General features: G+C 42.0%; 1 protein-coding gene across 1 annotated transcript; it reads left to right on the top strand.

Moving 5' to 3' along the window:
• Nucleotides 1-212: 212 nt before the first annotated feature.
• PERP (p53 apoptosis effector related to PMP22) lies at nucleotides 213-15,391 on the top strand. Its single transcript, XM_004609005.2, has 3 exons — nucleotides 213-632; nucleotides 10,518-10,658; nucleotides 13,954-15,391. The coding sequence occupies exons 1-3, from the start codon at nucleotides 419-421 to the stop codon at nucleotides 14,178-14,180; spliced, it is 582 nt and encodes a 193-aa protein (XP_004609062.1). The 5' UTR covers nucleotides 213-418; the 3' UTR covers nucleotides 14,181-15,391.
• Nucleotides 15,392-15,714: the final 323 nt, after the last annotated feature.

The raw sequence follows: 15,714 nt of genomic DNA, 5'->3' as shown, positions 1-15,714 counted from the left end.
GGGGTTGGGGGGGAGAGCGCAACAAGGTGCGCCGCAACCTTCGGGGGTCCCGGCATCTCTTCCTGCCACTCCCGACGCAATCGGGCTGGGCTGCGGGCAGGGTTAAAGTAGCCCACACCCGGCGTAACCGGAGCCCGGCCCCGCCTCTCCCCCGCGCGCACCCAAGGCCGGCCCGGCAGGTCAGGGCGGCGCCCGGTGACTCACCGGAATCGAGGAGGGGCCCCCCCCCCGGCGCCCGGCCCCCACTACGCGTCCCCGCCGGGAGCCGCCTCCCCCTGGGCCTCTTAGCTTTTGTGGCCCTCCTCGCGTCCGCGGAGCACTCTGCGCCCGCCTCTGCACCCCGCGCGCTCCTCCCGCACCCCGCGCGCTCCTCCCGCACACCCCGCGCGCTCCTCCCGCACCCCGCGCCGCCGTCGAGATGCTGCGCTGCGGCCTGGCCTGCGAGCGCTGCCGGTGGATCCTGCCCCTGCTGCTGCTCAGCGCCATCGCCTTCGATATCGTGGCGCTGGCCGGCCGCGGCTGGCTGCAGTCTAGCGACCACATCCAGACGTCCTCGCTCTGGTGGCGATGTTTCAGCGAGGGCGGCGGCTCCGGGTCCCGGGAAGATGGTTGCGAGAGCCTCATGGACTACGGTGAGTGTTGGTTGCCAGCCGCTCGACGCCGCCGAAGTCCGCCGGGCTGCGCGGCCGGGCTTGCACCAGCGTCCTGGGAGCGTTGGATCGATCCTTGGGCCAACGGCCGTGGTCAAAATCAGTGAGCCCTGAGGGAAATGGGCGATGGAAAGAAAAATCTATTTAGATTTTATTGGGGGGGGGGACAAAAGAAAAACGTCTGGATCTTATTTCAAGTCATAGATCAGATCTGAATAGGCAAAGAGCCCAAGCGCCCAGTGGGAAGACAAGGCCCTGGTCCTTGGTATGTTTGTGTGTTTGTAGAGCTGATCGGTTGTGGGCAAAGGTGATCTCAGTCACTGATAAGGTCCGGACCCACAATTATAAAAAAAAAAAAAAGTACGTTGTCTTGGAAGCCTAGAGACATTTCTTCCCATTCACCTCCTCTTCTGGCTCTACCTTTGATTGAAATGTCTTAAAAATGATCTGGTTCTAATGTGCATTGTAATCCTTTAACTTGAACTTGTTGAAAGCAAATCTTCCATGAAAAGGGCCCTTTCTACCAAACTTTTGGCAGTTATGATGTCAATTCTGGAGCGTATTAGATGTCCAAAGAATTCTTGTTAGCTTTTTATTTTTTTTTTGAGTGTCTTTTTGATTTCTGTGCGCTTAGAAAGCATATATGTTTTAATCTTATTTGAAACTGAAAAGCAGGCATATCTAGTCTACATCAGTGAAATGAAGCAGGCTTGACAAATTTAATGCATCGCAGCTGGGGTTTTATTGCCATCATTTTTCAGCATAGAGAACCGCCTCATTGTGTGATTTATAAATCTACCCACCTTGTTGGGATAGGTGTGAAGAAACTGGGTTTCTGTTGTGATTAGTGAAATGGAGGGACCGTTTAAGGGGACCATTTAAGTCTAAACATGATCTGAATCTGTGAATGCCAAATATTACTGAATGGGGCTTTATCAAATGAGTTTATTCATTTTAAATCAAGAAAGAAGGCTACCTACCTTTCTCCAATCCCCGCCCACACCCCTGACTTATTATTTTCCCACAAGTAACCCAGCCTCCTTGATTCTTTGTATCTCTGGGAACCTGTGTTGGGGTTCTTGATGCTATGGAATTGTTTGGATGTTCCATCCTGAACTTTCACCCCAAAGGAGGCACAGTTCTTATCAGCAGGTAATAAAATGTGCACAGATTCTCTACCTCCTTTCAAGTAGGTGGTTTTCCTCTCCTTCAAATAATAGTCACCTGCTAATTTAATTCCAGATCTTCTAGGTTTTGTTTTCTGTTTGTTTGCTTTTAAGGGATGCCATTTTTTTTGAAAGAACAGCTTCTAGCTAAAATGCACCTGAAGTTGTACAGAACTCAGCTAATCTGCTTGAACAGCGATGTTTTAAAACAGACTTGAATGATCCGTCCTCCCTGCAGACTCAGACAGACCCACCTAACACTCAACAATTCCTTACATGGAAAGTGTGAGTGTTGGCCTGAGCTCTGGGGCGAGGGTGCCAGCAAGCCACATCTGCACTCTTCCTGGGACGTGACGGGGCCTGCCGGGCACAGGGCTTCTCCCCTGCTCTCTTGGGAAACAGGCACCACACAGTCGTTCTTCCTGACTTGTGGGTGAGCTCACCTTCTCAGGGTGTGGCTCTTGCAAGCTCAGACTGATAGCGCTTTGTATATGGAAGGGAGGAGGCATCCTTGGTTTCACAGGGTCATTTAAAAAATTAGATACAAATCAAGAGTTTTTTTTTTTTCTTTTGGTCACCACACCATGGGTGCTCAGGAAACTCTGGTGCCAGGGATTGAACCCTGGGAATCCCACATGCAAAGCTTCACCCCAGTCCTGTGAGCCGTCTCCCTCCCTTCCACAAAAGCGTTAATATCTTTTAAATAAAGAAAATGCTGGTAGTGTTTGAATTTGACCTCAAGATTGCTTTTGGGAAAAGTTCACTTTTCCAAGTGAGTCTTAGAAAATCTAGTACTATCTTATTAATGTGGGCAAACTTGATTTTCATATATGGATGGATGGTGGCCTTCATGTCCCAAAGTCATTATTCTTGTGACCTTTGCAGAGATCGAGTGGCAGTGAAGAGTGGGACATAGATTTTGCATCCAAGGTCCACTGTCAGGAGGGGTCATGGGAAGAAGACAAGAGTTACAAAGTCATCAGAGGCCCTACGCTCAACTTGTCATTAAGAAGCTGCATTTGTCACACTTGCACCTGTCCCCTGCCATGCATTGTGGCTTAGTTTTACTCTCAGGTGTGAAAGTTGTGGATATATTCAGTGAGGGGGTGACGATTTAGGCATTTTGAGTTCTTGATATTTTCATTTGTTTATATGAGGTTAACCTTCCCGTTAGTGGAATAAGAACCTTATACACATTCGTATGTATAGACAAACATCTTGTGAAATAAGCAGTAAGGTTGCTGGCTCTCATGAAAATAATTTCTCTACATGGGGACTTTATTACTTTTAACCATAAAAAATCATCAATACAGAAAATAAATGATCCACCACTGTAACTGTTAAAACAAAGAGTTTTTTTTAAATCATAAAAAATCATTTAAAAAAAGAATTCCCAACATCCACATGGCCCTCTGAGTGTTGCCATGAATGATGCCTAATAAGCACAGCTCATTCAAATTTCATGTAATAATAAAATACAAATTTTAATGCAGATTCAAGCATACTGCTTCCCCACTACCAGCAGCTTCTTTTCTAGTCTTGAGGAAAATTGTATTGGGAGGATCTGCCAGATAGATTTTAGATCCTAAGCAAGTCCCAACTTATTTGGGTGGGGTAGGATGGAGACAGGTTTGTGGGCTCAGAAAGAAAGTGGAGCATCATGATGAAGTGCTGAGCCACATTTTTCTTTCTTTCTTTCTTCTTTCTTTCTTTCTTTCTTTCTTTCTTTCTTTCTTTCTTTCTTTCTTTCTTTCTTTCTTTCTTTCTTTCTTTCTTTCTTTCTTTCTTTCTTTCTTTCTCTTCTCTCTCTCTCCTTCCTTCCTTCCTTCCTTCCTTCTTCCTTCCTTCCTTCCTTCCTTCCTTCCTTCCTTCCTTCCTTCCTTCCTTTCTTTCTTTCTTTCTTTCTTTCTTTCTTTCTTTCTTTCTTTCTTTCTTTCTTTCTTTCTTTCTTTCTTTCTCTCTCTCTTTCTTTCTTTCTCTCTCCTTCCTTCCTTCTTTCTTTCTTTCTTTCTTTCTTTCTTTCTTTCTTTCTTTCTTTCTTTCTTTCTTTCTTTCTTTCTTTCTTTCTTTCTTTCTTTCTTTCTTTCTTTCTTTCTCCAAGGAAGACCCTTTAAGAACATACTGAATTTTTGTACACTAAATCAACGTTTGGTAGGTCAAAGAATTTGAGCATCACATAATATTTTTTAGGTCTTTTAGCCCCACAATTCTTATATGTACAGAAAAAAAATAAGTCCAAAATTCATGGGTTTACATTAGGTTAAAGGAATTCATTTTTAAATTATGTTTATGTAGCATTCATAGAATGAGGTATTTAAATATTTTTATGTTATGAAAGTAAGCTTGAATAGATACTCTTTAGACTTATGTTCACTTCCCTACATAGCAAAATAAAAAAGTTGGCCACTCTCAATTAATTTTCTTGACTTATTCTGAACTCTTGCAGGCAGTGGGGGAAGAATTTGTGCTGGAGATCAAACTCAAGACCTCATAGATGAGTCACGTGCTATGCCACTGAGCTACATCCCTGACCCCTGATGTTCATAGTTGAAGTATATGACACTTATTTATAAAATCAGAAACTGTAAAAGCCAGTAATCTAGTCCAATTGACTCTACTTGCCGCACTTAGCAGTAATAACCCGAGAGGCTTAATCCCTTTCAGTGACTTAACTTATTATTTTTTTTAAAGTGACCTAACTTGTTTGAACAGACTCGGACTCCTAGGCTGCCAACCTAGGAGGGAATGAGAATGCACCTATTCCAACACCCATGACTAATCTGGGGCTCATCCCTTGTATTGCACCTTCATTCAGTTTCCTGGACTGTTGGTTTAAAAGTATGTCCCTTCTACCAACTGCTGTTTGCTTCTCAGTGACCTCTAGTTTGCATCCTTTTCTCATCAGACAGATTTTCAAAGATCTGAAAATTCAAAACTCACTGCTGGTTATCTTATCTTGGTTCAAGGTGCAATTTTCTGTCTTCACATCTTCCCATGTAGGCTGGTTTTCCCTCTCACACTCCGAAAGGAGATCAGAAGGGCTGACAAGCTTCAGGGTGGTGCAGGTGACTTTTGGGAGCAGGGAGAAGAGGGGTGCAACCTCAGAGGCAACCTACTCTCCCACTCTCTTTTCTATCCAGTCACTTGGGGAAGTTCAAGGACTGATGAAAGTCCTTGAGTGCCTGCGAGGTACGGCCCTTCTCTCACCAGCTCCACTGCACCTGAGCCACGCTGATCCTCCACAGCAAGGGAAATGTTCTCTGCCACTCCGTGGGAGCTCAGGCTGGAATGAGAAGCTACTCTTTGGATCTCAGGCTGGAGTGAGGAATGACCCTTTGCCGGAAAGGAGAATCAGTCCTAATTTCAACCTGGGGTTCTTTTCAGTACCGGCCATTACCTATGCAGAAAAGAATTCCAGGAGGAAATGAATAGTGAAATCAAATTGTTTTACCTCTAGGTTATGAGGAAGGAAAGAGAGAAACGCATTCCAGGGACAGTGTGAGCCTCTTCAGAGGGCAGAGAGCCTGAATGGCCTTAGGGTTGGAGTTAGAGATGGGTATATATGAAATTGCTTTGATCTGGGGTTTTCTCTTTCCTGGAGTGAGCAGATACCATTGGGCTACACTAGCTCGTGACAGGGACGAATAGAGACGTTACTGGTGCCCACTCGAGCAAATCGAAGATCAACAGCATGACAAGTGATACAAGTGATAGAGTTCATCAGGATATCGCTTTGATTGGAGAGATTGGTGGCTGGTTTCTCTCTGCAGAAAGAACACTTTAGATGAACTTGACCACAGACTGTTATGGTCAGTGTTCGGTGTCCTTGTGTAAAACTATCCAGGAATGCAGCAAACCCATTTAAAAATTTCTGACTTTGAAGAAATACTCCTTCAAAAATAGTCTACCAAAATATTTGTTTTTAAATGTTATCGTTGTTTTCCTTGCCTTAAAAAGTTTTCATTGTTGGGGCTGGAGCGATAGCACAGCAGGTAGGGCGTTTGCCTTGCATGCGGCCGACCCGGGTTCGATTCCCAGCATCCCATATGGTCCCCTGAGCACCGCCAAGAGTAACTCCTGAGTGCAAAGCCAGGAGGTAACCCCTGTGCATTGCCGGGTGTGACCCAAAAAGCAAAAAAAAAAAGTTTTCATTGTTGCTGTTGTTTTCGCAACACTCAGTTTGATTTATGAATTCTAAACTTGATAATCAAGGGATTTACTTTTGCTTTTACTCTTTATCCATTGACCTTGCTGTTCTTTTCCTTGCCGTGTTTTCCTTTCTTGTTCTATTGTGTTCTCAGATCTCACCCACGAAGGTGGTGGGGTGCTGCAGGGGAGAGCATATTCTTGTGCAGAAAACCAAAAGCACTGCAGGATTTCAGCAGGGACTCCTATCTGGTTTGCATGTTATTGATTTAATGCTGACTCTTTGCTTGGGATTGCAAAATTTGTGAACTTGTATTTCCTCTATGTGAATTTTTAATGAATCTTATTTAAAAGGAGGTTCGTAATGCTGCTGGTTCTTTAATAGTGTGGATTTTGTTGAGTGGCACTTTGAAAATAAATTTAGAGCATAATAGATTATGTATATAAAATGCCAACAGGATTATCATTTAAGGACATGACATAGAAGAACAAAAGCATTGCTACTCCGAAACAACATGTTTACTTGGAGTAAGGCATGTTTTTGTGGGCAGTTCAGAGAATGATCATAGACTGAGATGATCTCTGCTCTTCCTACACACACACACACACACACACACACACACACACACACACACACACACAAATCATTCTTACAAAAGGCATCACAATGGGATCACAAATAACAATGGAAGATATGCTTGTTCTCAGAACAGATAAAGTTGAACTGTCTGCCTTTAAAGAACAGAGGCCCACCTGTGGTATTAGGAATAAGTGGCATGCCAACTGGTTCCTTTTCTATTCCATCTGTCTTCTCCCCTCCGCTCATCTATCTCATGGTGATTCAATAAAATTAAAAAAAAAAAAAACTAAAAAAAAGGAATAAGTGGCTTGAGAACAAGTCTGAAAACTTGCTGTTTCCCTGAGATCTGAAAACATGTTGTCATTTAGAACATGGCACAGTGGAAAGATCAAACAAGCTCTTAAAAGCATGTGAGTAAGTTTGTCAATAGGAAGTTCATTCTGAGTAACCAAGTGAGATTGAAAGTATTTTGGACACTGAACCTTTCAAAATGTGTTCTTGCCCCTCTGGGATAGATTATTGGACTAGGAGGACCCAGTCCTGACTCACAGGGTCTCGGTCATCATTTGAGAACAAAATAGGCATTGACATGAGCAAGCAGATCACCTTACCTGTCATCCTTTCGTCAAAAACTTTAAAATGCTGCCAGGGTTTCTGCCTTGTGTGATTCAGGGCAGGTGTTTCTAGACTGAAGGAGCAGGTTTGACATGTTCTTCTTTCAAGGCAGTCTTTTTCAGACACCATGTCTCTTAATTCTCCATGTTACTTTTTGAGTGACCCAGCGTTTTAGACACACAGGGCATGAATTGAACTGACTTCAGCTTCTTAAAGTGTGTGTTTATATTCATGTGCACCTCTTTCCTTTAGATTAGGTGAATTGCTTTACCATTTCATTTTATTCCTTCCACGTACTAGAAACCAAGTCTATTTACCCCTCAGTGTGAATGCCGGGGAAGTATTCAGAGTTATGCTGTTTGAGTTATTCTTCCTCAAGTGAGTAGGAAACATAATGTATTCCTTCATCGAGCAACAGTCTCCATTCTTCAGCTGTGCTTTAAAAACCTCCATCTGTGACTGTCCAAGTTTGGTTGCTGAAAGATGCTCCTTAAGCAGGTTTTATGTTTTTATTGAAAACTCACATTCTGATGTGCAGTTCTCCCCCCCCCTTTTTTTGTCTCCATGCTTGTACCGATATAGTGTCTTTTATTGTAGTTTCAGATATGTGCACTCAGCTTTAGAGGAGACTCTGTTTCTGCTGTTTTGAATTTTATGGTAGGATTTAATTGAATGGAATGTTTGTATTTAACTGTAATGTAATGATTGGCAGTAGCTGTAAAAATGATAATGATGACATTTAACATTGCCCCTGGGTCACACGCTGGAAGTGCTGCACCTGTTTTCATAAGGAGATTTAGCATGTTTCTTAGCTTGTCTTCACCTTTAGTGTGCGTGGAAGGAATACCAGTAAAATGCAGCTACTCTCAAACTCAGATTTGTGGGTCTGAAGAGAGGTGCCCAGCTGTCTGTATTTATTTTCCTTGCTTTGGGGTCACACCTGCTGTGCTCCCGGGCAAGTTCTGGCCGGAGGGTTGCTTCTGGTGGTGGTCTGGGGACTGTAGGTATTGAGAATCAAACCTGGGCCTCACGCATGCGAGGCCAGTGCTGTCCCGCTCAGCCACTTCCTGGCCCAGCCGTCCATCATTTGAATCAGTACTCGGATGGTTCTGACTCAGTGATCTACAGACTAGGCTTCAAGATGATCTGATCCCCTTGTATTCTTTCTAAAATGTCTTCCCCAGTTTTTTGAATTTTACCTGAAGACAACAATCAGAAAGGAGTCTTACAAATTTCACATTTTGGCTTACTTTTTTTTTTCTTTAGAGTATCTCTGTGTATTTATTTTTTTCGAGGGCCATACCCAGTGGTATTTTGGAGACCATATGCAGTGCCAATGATCAAATTGGTCTTGGCCTCATGCAAGGCAAGCGCCGTGCCCCTGTACTTGCTCTTCTTTCTACTTTAATATAAAACATTTCCTGTACCTAGAGTATTCCATGTACCTGATACCTAAGTTTTCCATGGATCTGACAGGGAGACCCAGCAACTTTAGAGAAAAGGGAAACTTAATAAATAGAAAGTGTGACCCTCTAGTCCCCCTGGTGAGCTTGTCTTTAAAGGGGTAATTTGTGGGGAAAGGTGGGGTTTCTGTGACATAGGTTAAAAAGGTTAAAATGCACCCAGGTGCTCCAATTGTTCATGAATTTCAAAGGAAACCTTCAAGCAGGCAGGGAGCCTTGAGAAGCAAATGGAGGGACATGGGATTGTAACAGCTGATGTGGATACAGAGGAACTGTGGCACAGACATGAGGGAGGCAGCAGAGACTCCTGGAGATACTAGAACAAGTCAGAAGCTTCCAGAAGAGACTTTTGGCACCCTGAGGGCTGGAGAATGCAGAGCTGCAGGATTCAAGCAAGAGGCAAGAGCTCTCATCTTGCCAGTGCTCTCGAAGTAAGTCCTGCTGAGCCTTGGGTAGCAGAAAGACTCACTAGCTGAGACAGTGGATGAGTGAGGTGCAGTTGGCATCAAAGTCTCTTCTCCCTTCCATTCTTTGTTTGACTTTGACCTATCAAATAAATGCCAGGAGTTAAGTGAGGCTCCATTCATCAGAGAGGCTGTGGAACCAGGACAGAGGTCATGTGACTTTCATTTAAGAGGTCTGGTCCTCAGGAATGAATGAAAAAATGAAAGGGGAAACAAGGTGGACTATCCACACACCAGACAGTTCTAGGCCTGAAGAGTGAACGAAATACAGACTCATTGCAGCATCGCTGAAGCTCCCAAGAGGGTTAAGTGAAAGAAGACAGCCATCAGAGGCACAGACCATGGGATTGCTTTTGCATATAAGATCCACAACAGGCCATTTTATCAAAAAGGACAGAAGATATGATAGGAGGGTTTGTCATTTTGTTTGGGATTATGACGGTTTTGGAATTGCACGTGTGTCTCTCCACCTTTGTGGACACCCCAAGATGGTATACTTTGAAAGGGTACATTGAAAGGTACGTCAATCAAATCTGGAGAAAAAAAAGACTCATGTTCTAGATTCAGATAGGCTTGCATGCTGGGCATTCAACCAGGATCAGCTACATGCAAGTGCCCTACCCATTTATGAGCTCTCCAGCCCCTCAATCTGCTTTTTTTTTTTTTTTGGTTTTTGGGTCACACCTGGCGATGCACATGGGTTGCTCCTGGCTCTTCACTCAGGAATCACTCCTGGCGGTGCTCAGGAGACCATATGGGATGCTGGGAATCGAACCCGGGTCGGCCGTGTGCAAGGCAAATGCCCTACCCACTGTGCTATCGCTCCAGCCCTCCCCTAATCTGTTTTCTATGATTTTTTTTTGTGCAGAGGACCAGACAGTACACGATAATAATCTTAAGCAGCATTTATCAACTAGGGGCCATATGCCCCTTGGATATTCCATGGGAACCACAGGTGAAACTTGTATAAATGAAGGCACATGGCAGAGTCTGGGGGGCAAGCAGTAGGACGGGGGCCGGGGTGGAGGGAGGGTCAAAGGAAGGGAACAAGGTTGGAAGGGGGCCATGATTAGGAAAAGGGTGTGAAACTATTCTAGAAGTACTTGAATTTTCCTAAGGAGATTATAATTCATGTTAATTTATGATTGTGTTAGGACTCGGATAAAACTTTTGAGTGCATTCAATGAAAGAACAGTTTCATGAAGTTTAACTTTCATTTCTGAGCTAGATCATCGCCTCTCAACTGAGGGGAGCCTGCATTCTATCAGCCCTCCCTGTGCACTTTCTATGGAGATGCTCTGGCATTGTCCAGAGATGATCAGTCCTTCCATCCATACAGAATGAGAAAGAAATGAAAACCCCTTGATCCTTGGGAGGTGACTTTGTGTTGCGCATGTTCGTTTCCTTAATGACTATTTTTCCTTTTATTGCAGCGTGGGGAAGGGCAGCAGCTGCCATGCTCTTCTGCGGCTTTATCATCCTGGTCATCTGCTTCATCCTCTCCTTCTTTGCCCTCTGTGGACCCCAAATGCTTGTCTTCCTGAGAGTGATTGGAGGTCTCCTGGCCCTGGCTGGTAAGACTGCTTGTCAATAATTTTCTTCATTTCTTATAGTGGATTTGAATTGAGTAACCAAGAAGATCACTGATGATCACAGTTCCTGTTCTCAGAAAGTGTGACACCCTCCCCCCGCCCCCCCCCCCCCGCCAAGGGCGGTAATTGGTAATTACTGAGATGTGCTTTAAGCTCTGGGTCCTCTGTCCCCTCTGTCCATTGCCTTCTGGGCCTTATCAAGGAATCCACATTCCTTGGACTTCTCCTCCCAGTAAAGAATAGCACTCTGCATTCTGCCCTCCATCTGGTGACTCCATGTCAAATGCAACCCCCATCCTGAGACCCAGGGCTGTCAGCCCCCAAAGTGTGTCGATTATATTTCCTTATGGTTCATGCAGGCCTCCTGGGAACACTTTAGGCATTGAAAATTTATTGAAGCAGTTTTATGTGATCTTATATGTTTGGGTCATGGAAGGATTTTCTGCAGCATGAGGCCGGCATCTCTAGAGAGCTGAGATCAGGAATTATCTCAAAGTATCACTGAACCTATGTTTGGGAACAGGATATTTAGTTGTACAGGTAGATGGGGATCTAAGTGAATGTGTATTAGTGAAACAGAAGAACGAGGCATCTAGGCACAAGAATTCTTGAAATCTTTAGTGGATACCTGGCATGAGGGAAGTCAGTGAAAGGATCAAGGGCATGGCTGTAGAACAGGATTTTGGTACCAACTGGGTTCTGCTAAGGAGGAGAAAAAAGTGCTAATGGGGCAGAGTGAGCCCACAGATCTTTCCTCAAGCTACCAAATTCAAATTCAAAGATTATGGGACTGAGGCTGATTTGGAAGTTCCCATTCAAGTAAGCAAGATGGTTTGGAGGAAAGACCAGGGACCTTGTGAGTTGAGAGGCTCTGTAATTCAGTGTGAGCAGCAGGAAGACCACTTGTACTGCCTTACCTTAGGAACGGGCTTTGCAGAATTGAGGGCAAGGCAGAGAAGAGGTGAGAGGCCCCAAAGGAGAGGAAAGAAAAGTATTCAGTCCTTGCCTGGCCCTATCCTGAATATGTATACAGTTCTCTTGATTAAAAGTAAGGTTTCCCGGAGCTGGAGTGATAGCACAGAGAGTAGGGCATTTGCCTTGCACTCGGCCAACCCAGCTTCCATTCCCAGCATCCTATATGGTCCCCTGAGCACCGCCAGGGGTGATTCCTGAATGCAGAGCCAGGAGTAACAAATGAGTATCACTGGGTGTGACCCAAAAAGCAAAAAGAAAAAAAGTAAGGTTTCCTTCAGTGTTCCTTTCATTTCATAGTGTGCCCTAAGGATATTTAAAAATCAGAAGTGGCTTGGAATTACAAAATATATGCCAAAGCTTGTTGAATCCCACCTTCACTTTTTGACATTTCCTAGTTCAAATTCATAAGATCCTATGAAATAAACACATTTGTATGACTTCCTTTATCATGTTTTATACAGTAGGACGGGTGCTGGTTTAAATCACCACTAGAAAAGCACACGAAGACATTAACATTCGTGAGACATCCCAGTAAATGCCCAAATCAGTAATTCTACATTGAGTTGTAGAATAAAAATAATGGAGGGGAGGGATTTGAACAGACATTTCTGATGAACAACCCAAGTGTTTATTCAGGAGAAAAAGGATAAACTGTGGTACATACCTACATGGGAATATTGTTCAGCCATAAAAAGAGAAAAGGTTTGATATATTCCCGAACTTTTAAGGATCAGGAAAATATTACATTGAGATCTATGCAGAAGAACAGATAGTAGATGATATAAAGTACCTGTAGTAAGTATATTCATGGGAACAGGAAGGAAACACAGCTAACAGGGACTGACTAGGTTACTAGAGAAAGGTAAGGGAGATTTATGTTCCAATGCAGAGTTAGCAGTGGGAATATTAAAAAGCTTTAGGAACAGGCAATGCTGATAATTGCACAACAGTGTGAATATACTTATTGCCATTGATTGTATATATAGATTAAGATGCTAAATACTAAGTTGTTTATAGTGAGCATAATAAAAAGTAATCCAGTGAAGCATGTTCATCTTAATACCAATATATTCAATTCTAGTAATAGCCATTTCGAGCTGACCAGGTTTCAGAAATTATTGTCATAAAGAAAATTATTTTTAATTTTGAATATCAACAGATACCCGGCCTACTGTTTGACTTATAACTATAATTTCTCAATTAGGAACATCTACATCTTTTATAGTAAATAAAAAAATAAGAAAAAAGAAAATGACTTTAGTGTAACTTTGTGAAGATAGTAGGAAAAATTAAGATGAAAGAAAGAAATGACATTGAGGAATATACTTTCCCTGATACTTTTCAAAAAGCACAATCAGCTGGCTTATTTTGGTCTAAAGTAAGTTTTTAACATGAAAAGAGTTAAACATCTTTTTATAGATGACTTTGAAATGGCAAAGTCCATATTAAGTTAAAAAATTTCAGAGGATGGTGTGACATATATATGTCATCATTATAACCTTACAAAAATATTTCTGGGCTGGAGCAATAGTACAGCAGGTAGGGCGTTTGCTTGCACACAGCTGGCCCAGGTTCGATTCCCAGCATCCCATATGGTCCCCTGAGCACCGCCAGGAGTGATTCCTGAGTGTAGAGCCAGGAGTAACCCCTATGCATCACTAGATATGACCCAAAAAAGAAAAAAAAAAAGGAAAAGTATTTCTGTTTGTTGAAAAAAGACTACAGTAATAGTAGCTTTAATAAAATTATTATTTAAAAAAATTTTTATTGAGTCACCATGTGGAAAGTTACAAAGTTTTCAGGTTTAAGTCTCAGTTATACAATGCTCGAACACCCATCCCTTCACCAGTGCACATATTGCAGCAAAAAATATCACAGTATAGCTCCACCCCGTCCCCCCACACCCCTAGCCCCCCCACCCCTAACCTCCCCACACCCCTAGCCCACCTTAAAAATAAAACTATTTTTAAGGTGGTTTAAAATGATAACACAACAATTACCAATAACTGTATTATTATAATATATATCAAAGAGTATAGAAACCTTGATATCTGTTTACTTCCTTACACTTTCCTTAAGGTATTATTGTTCTTTCTTTGAGTTCTATCCCCATAATATTCAATATTTTTCTTTTTCTGTCTTATGATTAACTAGATTACCCCTTTCCCTTTCATTAGCATTATGAATTTAAGACTTATTAAATAGCACAAATTTTGTGGAAGTGGTAATATGTTTTTGCTATATTTGCTTATTAATTCATGCATAAATTCACTTAATGCGATTTTTTTCCCCTTCTCTCTAGCTGTCTTCCAAATTATCTCCCTTGTAATCTACCCTGTGAAGTACACACAGACCTTCAATCTTCATCTCAATCCTGCTGTCACTTACATCTATAACTGGGCCTATGGCTTCGGGTGGGCAGCCACCATCATCCTGATTGGCTGTGCCTTCTTCTTCTGTTGCCTCCCCAACTATGAAGATGACCTCCTGGGCAACGCCAAGCCCAGATACTTCTACACATCTGCCTAAGAAGGGGAATTGCTGAAGACTGTTCCTGATGCCAAAATCCGTCTCAGAGGAAGAAACTGTCTTCTCTAGCATACCTTAAACCTGTTTGGGGACAGCGTTTAGATACTCATTTTGGAAAAATATTTTTAAATGGTATTACAGTTTCATATTCATCTTTTCTATTTTGTAGAGTTTATTGAGACTTATCTAGCTATAATTGGGCAGTACTTCCTTTGTATCCATACCATTTACACTGCCTTAGTAAAAGAATTGGGATATAAAACTTACCACTTTATAAGGTAAAAAGGAAAAGGTTTCAAAGATTTGTATAATCTGATCAAATCTTCCCCCCCCCTACCTCCACACCCGCTGACCTTTTTTTTTTTTAAACCAGATGGTATGGTCTGGGTTGTTAAAGGCTAAGGGAAATGTACTTAAAAATAGATTAAAATTGACCAGTGGCCAAATATTCTAAAATAAATACAAAATAGAAAGTTTGTAAGTCCTTTGCTGTTTAGTAAAGCAAAGTTTTCCTGAATGCATATCATATGTGAGACTTCCTGATTAATATCTTGAACAAGTGACTCTTTGTTAAGCTCCACATTAACTTGATATGTTGTATAGGAAATATATTTTTTCATGGCTTTAGCCTATTATAATAGTAAGGACTTATGTAGGACATTTTAAGATGAAATTTTCTCTTTTAAGTAGTTTGTAGGATTGGGGTGTAGGGTAAACGCTATATTAATAAATATGTACTATTTGAGGTTTATATGCTCAGAACCAGAGTAAATCAGGCTGAAAGATGGACTGATTCTAATTTATCTGGACTGATAAATAAGAGTTTTAACAAAGCATTCAGAGAGCAGTGCCTGTCATAAAGTTAATATGTAAGCAGCATTACAGGTAGAAATGACTTAAATTTTCATCTCAGGTTTAACTGGGCTCTGAACATGTAGACACAATTTCTATAGATAAGTAACTATAAACAAAAACTTCAATGTAATTCAAAACCTGGTATTCTTGGGTCAACTGATTTAAACTATCTAATGTTCAAACATACAAATGTGTAACACATCATTATTATTATTATTATTATTTTTTACAATTTGTACTTTCATAATGAAAACCAATTCATTTTATATGTCAAATAACTATTTTGTAAGTTGAAGTATAAGCAGTTGATGTTTTCATTATGAATCTTTCCCAATAAACCAGGTATTTTACTCTTGTTTCTGGTTTGGTGTTTTTAGGGATTGAAATCTGAAGGAAAATCTGGGAAGGGAATTTTTCTTTCTATAAAAATATTTTTAGGGGCTGGAGCGATAGCACAGCGGGTAGGGCATTTGCCTTGCACGTGGCCGACCCGGGTTCGATTCCCAGCATCCCATATGGTCCCCTGAGCACTGCCAGAGTTAATTCCTGAGTGCAGACCCAGGAGTGACCCCTGTGCATTGCTGGTGTGACCCAAAAAGAAAAAAAAATTAGAGAAAAAAGTTTTTAATTTTTTGGTTTGCAATACTATTAATAATGATTTCTCATGAACATAATTCCA

This window comes from Sorex araneus, chromosome 4 (genome assembly GCF_027595985.1).
Source record: "Sorex araneus isolate mSorAra2 chromosome 4, mSorAra2.pri, whole genome shotgun sequence".
NCBI classification, from domain to species: Eukaryota; Metazoa; Chordata; class Mammalia; order Eulipotyphla; family Soricidae; genus Sorex; species Sorex araneus.
Note: the sequence above shows the minus strand (reverse complement) of the source record. Positions and strands in the feature narration are given on the sequence as shown.

Excerpts from the sequence above, each read along its gene's own strand:
- PERP (XM_004609005.2), top strand. The coding sequence starts at position 419 with ATGCTGCGCTGCGGCCTGGCCTGCGAGCGCTGCCGGTGGATCCTGCCC. Across the intron at positions 633-10,517 it reads CGAGAGCCTCATGGACTACG|CGTGGGGAAGGGCAGCAGCT; the intron begins GTGAGTGTTGGT and ends CTTTTATTGCAG. Across the intron at positions 10,659-13,953 it reads AGGTCTCCTGGCCCTGGCTG|CTGTCTTCCAAATTATCTCC; the intron begins GTAAGACTGCTT and ends CCTTCTCTCTAG.